The sequence below is a fragment of the Scomber japonicus genome, chromosome 12, assembly GCF_027409825.1.
Source record: "Scomber japonicus isolate fScoJap1 chromosome 12, fScoJap1.pri, whole genome shotgun sequence".
Taxonomy (NCBI): Eukaryota; Metazoa; Chordata; class Actinopteri; order Scombriformes; family Scombridae; genus Scomber; species Scomber japonicus.
In genome coordinates, this window is record NC_070589.1 from 24,104,918 (window position 1) to 24,114,199 (window position 9,282).

The 9,282-nt window shown below is 37.8% G+C and overlaps 1 protein-coding gene across 1 annotated transcript in view; it reads left to right on the plus strand.

The window, feature by feature from the left end:
- Positions 1 to 9,282, plus strand: part of st6galnac5a (ST6 (alpha-N-acetyl-neuraminyl-2,3-beta-galactosyl-1,3)-N-acetylgalactosaminide alpha-2,6-sialyltransferase 5a) — a 47,551-nt gene that overhangs the window by 37,904 nt on the left and 365 nt on the right. Inside the window, exons 5-6 of the mRNA XM_053330763.1 lie at positions 3,474 to 3,714; positions 8,923 to 9,037. Of these exons, the coding sequence (XP_053186738.1) occupies positions 3,474 to 3,714; positions 8,923 to 9,037 (356 nt within the window). The remainder of the gene's footprint in view (positions 1 to 3,473; positions 3,715 to 8,922; positions 9,038 to 9,282) is intronic.

Below are 9,282 nucleotides of genomic sequence, written 5' to 3' on the forward strand. Positions count from 1 at the left end.
AACAAACTATAAAATGTTCAGTATATCTTGGTTACTGGCTGTATTTGATAAGGCAATTGTCATTTATTTTAGTTTTACTGTAGGCATAAATTTAATCATGAGGATAAATATATATAATTCTTATAGTTCTTATGACAAGCGAAGTGTAGATTTTACTGGAAGTGATCCAAATAAGAATTCAAACCATATTTTCTAACATCATGTTAAATACACCCTATTGACATGAAACATTTATTTATAAAGTCAGAGCGTCAATAAATGAAAAATAAATATAAACAATGCATCAGCAGTAATTCCCAATAACATTTAATTGTTTTGATACTAATTGCTCATTTTTCTTTTGCCCACTCCCCCCCCCCCCCACCCCCCACCCACACACACACCTCTCTTGTTTCTGCAAAATAATAGTTTTCTAGGTTAAGCTACTGATATGTGTTGATGTTACTACTTTAAAGTGCTCCCCTTTCATCTATTTTCCCTCATGAAGGAAATGTTGTTCTTACAGACAACTGAGCCACTATTTTTGACATATATGTCAAGTCTCAATGACAGTAGTTGTAAAAGTGTTCAAATGCAGATGTGAGATGCTTCTTTTCTTCCCTTTCAAGCTTGTGTCAATGGCATTTTCATTCATTTCACATTTCGTTTGTGCAGAGAGAGTGTGGGGTGACATGAAACAAAGGTCTCCTGTCTGATTTGAACAGAGACATCATGTATTTCAATTGATTTGATTGTTCATTTAAGTGTCCTACATCCTTCTGGTGCCCAGCCTATATGTCTTTAACCAGGATGACCACATGACAAATTATGATGTTAAGACACAAAGATTCAAGAAGGGAACATTTTTGATTCAGTTTATATGGCATAAATGTCCTCTTATGATGGATACAGTGTTGTCTGTCTCAGCTGCCAAGTGTCTCCTATAAATCTTACAAAAACAAAGATCTCCATATTAAAAAGCCAACTCAAGATATCAGCTTTAGACAACCAAATAAATCAGGATTTTTCAATTGGATCTTTTCAAACAAATACTTCCTCAAGTCATTGTAAAAAGGGTAATGAAATAAAAAGTGAAATTCATCCTCAACAATGCCAACATCACAAAAAACACAAACATTGCTCTTTAGGAATACCTTTATATCTGCCAGTGGTAAAGTACCACTTCTTAACTGAGCCCACAGGGATTTTCGTCTTCTCTGTAAATGTCTTTTATATATAGCTCTGTCCTCTGTATAGTAAACATATTTGATTTGTTTTTTTTTTTTTACAAATGTCCTCCCTCCATTGTTCCTCATGAAGGAAAAATTCTAATCAGAAAGAAAAACTATTGCAAACCTTTCTCAACTCAGGATAAATGTGTGCTCGATCCCAGTTAAAGATCTTTTTGGTCTGTCATTCCTTTCCTTCCTCCAACTGAATGAGAAGAAAGCACCTCATGGTTTGACTCTGGATGGCATCACTGGCGGGGGAATCCTTAAAAGCCTATACTCCTGTAGCATAAAATGAAATTGGGCCTACCATTGAATCATAAAGTTTAGTGAAGGTTAAAAAACTAAGGTCAGGACACAGTTTCATTTTATTCATTACAGACCTATATAGCACTATTCCTGCTGATTCTGAAACTAAAGCAAAGACATGTATAAAAACTAGAGTACTTTAGAGGCATTGATCCAAACTTAAAAATATGGTTGCTCTGCTGTTCACCATCCAATTTGTAATCTGTGTTTTGTCTCTATTAATTGTCAGTCTCCATTGACTACACAATAAACTCAAAGTATTTTGTTGTAAATTAATCTCTGGCTCTGCAACCAACACAGTATCATCAACATATAACAAAACACTTAATATTATCAATCACTATACTTAGATTGGCCTGCTTGCTTTCATTAGAAATAATAGGAAAGTAAATATTCCTGCTTCACTACAAATGGAGTAATAAAGCAGCCATTCCTGAAATTAATTAACTACAAAGTGGGACTTTGTGCGAGGCTTTGATGGCATTATGAAATGTGCCAGTGATATCAGACCACATCAATTTATTCTCTACAAAGTCTCTATTGATCCAATCAAAGCCTTTCTTGAAATCAATGAAACAAGCAAACATATTTTTCTCTTCTTGTAGTCTTGCTCTCACCACTGAGGATATAACATAACCACCAATAATCCATGAGTCTCTATGTAATGATTCAGTCTGTTATATAAAATCATTTTAAAGTATAATGGAATTCTGGGGTCAACTTTTAAAAATTTAGGGATAGGTTTGATTATATATTTATTTCACACAAATGAATCAGCGCCATTCTGAAAGTATGTTTGATACCGTTAATGTATTGGAGTTTTAAAGACCTTGTTCAGGAGTTTTTCTACACCCACAGCTTTATTCGCTTTAGCTTTATCTACCGCTCTCTGCACTGCTATTACACATTCCATTTTCAAGCTCACATTTTACAAATTTCATTTAACAATTGACCATTAAATAATGAACTATTACATGCATACAAATAGCTATAAATTCTTTTCCACTTCTTCAATATCTGGTCAGCCTCAAAAGAAGATTCAAAGTTGTCCATTAAAATCTCTATTGGAATCAACTTGGTCTTTTGTGGTTCCAGCTTTTTTTATTTCTCCCTAAAATTGCTGTGGATTATTGAGCTGTAAATGTTCTAACTGGAGAGTTTGTCCTCTTTTAAAACGTCTCTTGAAAAACCTTAGCCTTCTATCAAAATGAGATTGAGTCCTTCCTTTACTCTGATCCTTACAGATAAGAACTTGCGCCAGTCAACCTATAACTTATTGAATTTGTCATTCCTGTATGGTTGGTTTAATCTATGATGCTTTTTTACCACAACCTTTTTACCACACTGTATTTATCCATTCACTTATTCATAAGGTTACAAAATGGGTCGTTTTTCCAGTTGATCTATGACCTTGAGAAGATGTGGGAAAATGATCAGGAACATTTCTACTTTGTCTTTTCACTTGTTGTTGAGAGCCTACAATATTACAGCTAGTAAATAATTCTAATGTTTGGAATCGTAGACACAGCACTGAATTGCCAGGAAGTCTACTACCATCATCTATAATGGTCAAAACTTCAGATCCAAGTTTTATCACAATAAAATGGATTCAAATGAAAAATCTGAGAGTTATTATAGGTTGCAGAATCATTAGCAGAATTGTTTGCAGCATACAAGACCTCTTCTGTTGATCTTCTCATAATGGTTTACTCACATCAGCTGCTTTACAAAACTCTGTTTCTTTATTTGACTTTTTAAATCAGTGTTCAGCTGCAGGTGGCATTTAAAGGTTAATAAAACAAGTTATATTTAGCTGTGTGAGACACAAATAAACGCAGATCAAACCATAGTTTCCCTGCTTTGCTATGAAATGAAAAACACTGCATGGTGTCACATGAAACTCAAGTGACTCATTAAAGCGTTTTTCAAATGTCATCTGTCTCTCTTCCACTGCAGGGAGCCTCAGCACCACTCCGTGCCCTACCACTATTATGAGCCACGCGGCCCAGACGAGTGTGCCATGTACATATCTCATGAGCGCGGCCGGCGTGGCAGCCACCACCGTTTCATTACAGAGAAGCGGGTCTTCGCCAACTGGGCACGGACATTTGACATCCACTTCTACCAGCCGGACTGGAGCCCTCCACCACTTCCAGCCAACCGGACGCTGGAGGCAACAGTCACTGCAGCGCCCCTGGTACACCATAAGACGTGATTGGTGTTGTGGTGAAGAAAATGATTGAGAGATTCATCTCAGAAGGACTGAGTATGGAGGGTTACTGGACCCTTAACTGAAGAGGAGAAAACATGAAGTAGATGAGCAAAATAGTGAACACAGAAGACTGAGTCTCGTTGATCCAGCTGGACATTTGTTACAAACATTTCTCCAGCTCCGCTACTGCAGCTCTAGCAGTGTGTTTTGTTTACGGAGTTCAAAGTTGTACATCCCTTTTGTGAAAACCTTGAGAAGGTATAAAGAGGCAACATCATTACACACTCCACTTTCAGTGCATGCATGCAGTGTCTTACCGTCAATCCTCCCGGTCTTTGTGCATATATGTGCGTGAGTGTATTTGTATGCATACCAGAGGGATCACTGAGGATACAGACTTGAGTTTGGGCTCCCCATAAAGCTTCTGTTAGATGAAGGATCCATGCAGTATTCACTATTTACAGTTCATCGAAAGAAACACACCATTACAATGCCCATAATCAAATAATGTAGTGCTCCAGACAGTGTAGGCTGAATACTAATAATGTAGCTTGAATTACGTTTGGCTATTTGAGGAAGTAGGAATATCTCAGCAAAGAGGTTGAATTCTTTTGCAGTTTTCAAAGATTATAGAGGCCAAGTTGGATGCGATTCTTCATTGCTGAGATTCTTCATCGTGTGGCATGCAGCAAAGGCTAGAACTCCATCAAAGCATATTTATAAATCACTTCACAACCTTTCATTTATACCACCTTTCAACTGTGTGCATCGTAAGCTCACCAGTGTCACCCAAGTCAAATTTTCCTGGCTGAATGAAAAGTGTGGCACATTCACACTGAGGTTTTATCTTGTGTGTGTGCACCTCCTTGGCCCCCGTACGTATGTATCATAAGGCTCTGTCGGCTCCTGTCACCAGTTAATAGTGCGATTTATATAGCTACAAGCTGTATTTCCATGTAAATGCACAGCCATGTCACACAAGACAAGTGGGAGATTAAGATCGAGAGCAGGGATGCAGCAGCAGCATCCATCCTACTATATTCATCTGCTGCCGCTTCTGTGAGCCTGAATCGCCTCGTAGGAGAATTACAGTTTGAAAGAACACCCGGTTTTCTTTTTTTGTTAAACTGATGAGTATGTGATCTGTCACTCTCTCAGTTGTATTTTATGTGCACACTCCTTTCATTTGATGGAGTGTATGCTACATGTAGGCTGACCTGCTCTCTGCCCGAGATCCTTTATATTTCCACCTCCTTTCTCTCCTTGTCCATGAATAAGAATCAGGTGTCAGTCAGGAGAAAGTGATGAGATGTGTGGTTATCTTAATGATACATCCTGGTGCTAAGTCCCTATTGATTTTGCCTTCATCTCTGTAATGTGAGTAATGCATGAAGAGATGCTTTGGGTCAGATACATAGGTGCTCACTACACAAGAACTTACATCACGTTTCCTCAGTGGAGATGAGGACACGATTGCCTCTCATACATCAACAATAGCTGCAGCTGTGCAGGAGTGGTGATAATGCATGTCGCCTGGTTGTCCATGTTGAATTTATACAGCAGTAAAGACCAAGATATGTGTTTGTTTTTTTAGGGGCAGATGTGCAAACAGCTGTGTGCTATGGTAGCAAAGTGATACGCACTTGAACATTTTAGGTTAGTGCCAAATTAAACCTGTACCGAGTCATAGTATGTTTTGTTATTTAAAGCTATACCTCTGATTATTTTCATCATCAGTTCATTGTTGAGGTCAAGAAATTGTGTTTCCAGAGACCAAGGTGATACTTTCAAATTGTTTTTGTGTAAAAATCAGCTTAAACCTGTGAAAGTCTTGGTATTCTTGATTGATCAATTATCAAAATCGTTGCAGATTAATCTTCTGTTGCTTGACTAATATGACTACTCATCTCAGCACTAATGTTGGTCTGTTTTCTGTCCTTTTTGTTTTGCACATGATGATAATGTCATTCCACTTATAAATAAAACTACTTTTTCAAAATTTGAGCAACTATAATTGAATAATTATTTCTGTATTTGTATCTCAAAGCATCACTGAAATGAATCTGAAACAAGGAGGTTTTATAGAGGATGAGAGGCCGGTGCAAGTAGGTCTATCTGCTGACTCTCGGTAACTACACAACACACACACACTTTATCACATGACCCTTCCGCTAGGTTAGGTTTTGGCATGAGCAGTGAGATGGTTTGGGTCAGGGGTCATGGGTCAGGGGATGTGTGGTGTAGCATGTAGTTACGTTGACATCAAGGCATCGGGGGGGGTTGTCATGTAGCATAGTGAGTGTGTCATGTGGGTGTGCCAGAGTGCAGATAGACCCTTCTCGGCCTGTGACTCACCTTCACCCTCCACTGACGGCACTTTTCAGTCTCTCTCTTCCTGTGTGGTTGTGACATCAGGCTGTGTCACACTGAAATAATAATGAAAGACAGGAAGAGCTACAAGGCCTTCTCATTACTCCCCAGAGGTACAAACACATCCCTGACTGTCTTCATAACTGAGTGTTGGAGCATTTTTTGGTATTTGAAAATATCACTATGTCATCTGAAGGTAAGTCACATAGATCAAGGAAACACTACATGATGATGAAAGGAAGCTAAACTTCCTGCAGAGATTTGCTCAGAATATAAACACTTCACTATAAGACAGTGGAGCCTTTACCATGTCAAAAAAAATGTACTTTATATGCATTAAAGCTCATTTTAAAAACTATGAACAGGGCTGATAACTGAATTTTTTTCTCTTTAATAATCATATTTAAAAAATGGAGTTCTGATACAAAGACTGCAAACACTAATTACAGTATTTTCATTTTCAGCTAATCAGTTAAGCCTATTCAATTGATTGTTTAGTCTATAAAATATGTGACAAAAATGATAGTTGCTTATCACAATTTCCCAGAAGTCATAATGACGTCTCTATAAGGCTTATATCTTTACATAATTCCCATTTGCATAAAACAAAGGAAAGCAGCAAACTCTCACATCGAGAAGCTGGAACCAGTTTGTTATTATTGCTACATTAATAAATAGATAGCTTTTTATCAATCAATGAATTTATTATTTTAACACTACTGGATACATTTTACTACATAAATCCATAAAATATTTTAATATTTAAGAACTGAGCCAGAGAGTTCACTCTTCACCTTTCTAAATTTAAATCTCTTTTAAGATCCACTTACTAACTTTTTATAGTGTTTTAAATCACATCTCTTGGTCATCTACTACTGAGTTTTCTCTGTTGTCATGGGGACGGCTCAGTTCTCCTCCCAATATTAGATTATGGAAGTTTGGTTATGTGATGACGAAGACCATGAAAGCTCTGGAGGAAAAAAAAGTGGGTCTTGAGTTGATTTTATGGTTGGTAAAAGTAGGAACTGTGTTACATGATAGCTACGTTATCTAGGCTTATATTGTCATGCAATTAAATCTAATTAACATAAATTTACATATTAATTGAGAAGAGAAACTCATCCTGAAGCCAGTTTTACTCACATTTACGGAACTTTCAATCATCCTCAACAATTGGAGTTTGCCCAGATGTCATGAAATTATCAACATAACATTTTTAACATTTCTCTGCCCACTTGAATTTTACATCTGTGTTGGCTTAAAAATTTAGACTGACAGTTTACTTTTGATGTTGAAAGCAGTCTATTCACGTTTCTGACTGTTTCCAATGGCAAGAATGAACTTTAAATCTATTTAAATGTTGATCATAGAATCAAACATTCCAATAATATTTCTGATTCTTGCTATACCAATATTGTATGAAGCTGTCCTTCATTAAAATTCTCTTTGCTTTCTTAGTTTATACTTTGAGTCAAATCTATTTTGCATAAATGAATGAATTTCAAACAACACAATTTAGACAGAGGAGAGAAAGCTATTCATAGTTCTAAATTTAATAATACAGTAAGCAAGCAACCACTGAGCAAGATTTGTGCCTTGGCTATTGTCGCAATCTTTACTGCTCTGAAATTACTATGAAAATTCTGGTGAATGACTGACAATACAAAAGCTCACTGACAAGCAAGCAGTTAGAAATCCCAAGTTTCCATGGAAATTGGACAACCTGTCAGGCTCATACACAATCTCTAAACTCTATGCGTGTGATTGTTTGTGCGTTAATCATTAAATTTAGCAGGCTGCCACATGGGGCTGATGTCGACACTGTTACACTTCTTAAGACATGGAGCATATGTGTGCGCATTCACTGGTGAATACCGACGCAGTTCGTCGTTTGAACAACCTATGTGACATATTCAGAGCATCCTACCTGACTCCTCAGCCTGAGATCTCTGTGCCTTTTTGGAGATGGCTTCTCTAATATTGTCCTGTCACTGTTTTTTTTCCTCACCACCGAGTCAGGTGTGAAGGAACACAGACACTGATCTTTATTAGCATAGAGAAACCATTGTGACAGAGGAGACGGGAGTGCATCACCATGCTGATAGGCAGAGTATATTCAGTTCTATCTGCAGGTGCTGAAGTAGGAATGAGAGGCACAGATGAGATGGAGTCAATTTTGAAGTGGGTTTAAGAACAAATAAATCCATCTGAGATAGGGCAGCTTTTATTTTTACTGTGTCTACTACAAGCCTGGTATACAGTGATTGCATATGGAGGCTGGGATCCAGTGGCTGCTCTGTCTTTTGTCTTTTGAAATACAAGACTGGAACAGAAAAGAAAACTGCATTTAAAAAACCTCCCCGGACTGTTTGAAATGTTTCCAGTAAGAAAACAACAGAGCAGGTGTGCAAGTCAACTCAAGCAGCACAGATTTCAAGGATGTCCCGGTGGTATAAAATAAGCTTAGACTATCAACTCTGCCAGGCATAAAGTGCATTCAGAAAGTATTCAGACCCCTTTACTTTTTTCACATTTTGTTATGTTGCAGCCTTATACTAAAATCATTTAAATTCATCTCTTTCCCCTCATCAGTCTACACCCAGTACACCACAATGACAAAGCAAAAACACGACTTTAGACATTTTTGCAAATGTATTAAAAAGGAAAAACTGAAATATCACACTGACATTAGTATTCAGACCCTTAACTCACTGCATAGTTGAAGCACTTTTGGCAGCGATTACAGCCCGAAGTCTTCGTGGGTATGGCGTGACAAGTTGTGCACACCTGGATTTGGGGATTTTCTGCCATTCTTCTCTGTAGATCCTCTCAAGCTCCGTCAGGTTGGATGGGGACCATCAGTGGAAAGCCATTTTCAGGTCTCTCCAGAAATGTCTGACAGGGACTCTGGCTGGGCCACTCAAAGACATCCAGAATTGTTCCTAAGCCACTCCTGTATTGTCTTGACTGCATGTTTAGGGTCATTGTCCTGTTGGAGTATGAATCTTTGGCCCAGTCTGATGTCCTGAGTGCTTTGGACCAGGTTTTCATTAAGGATAACATTTTCAGTGTCATTTTTCTTTTGCAAATTCCAAGCCGACTTTTCTGTGTCTTTCACTGAGGAGAGGCTTCCCTCTGGTCACTCTGCCATAAAATTAGAGTAGGAAAATGCACACCAACCCT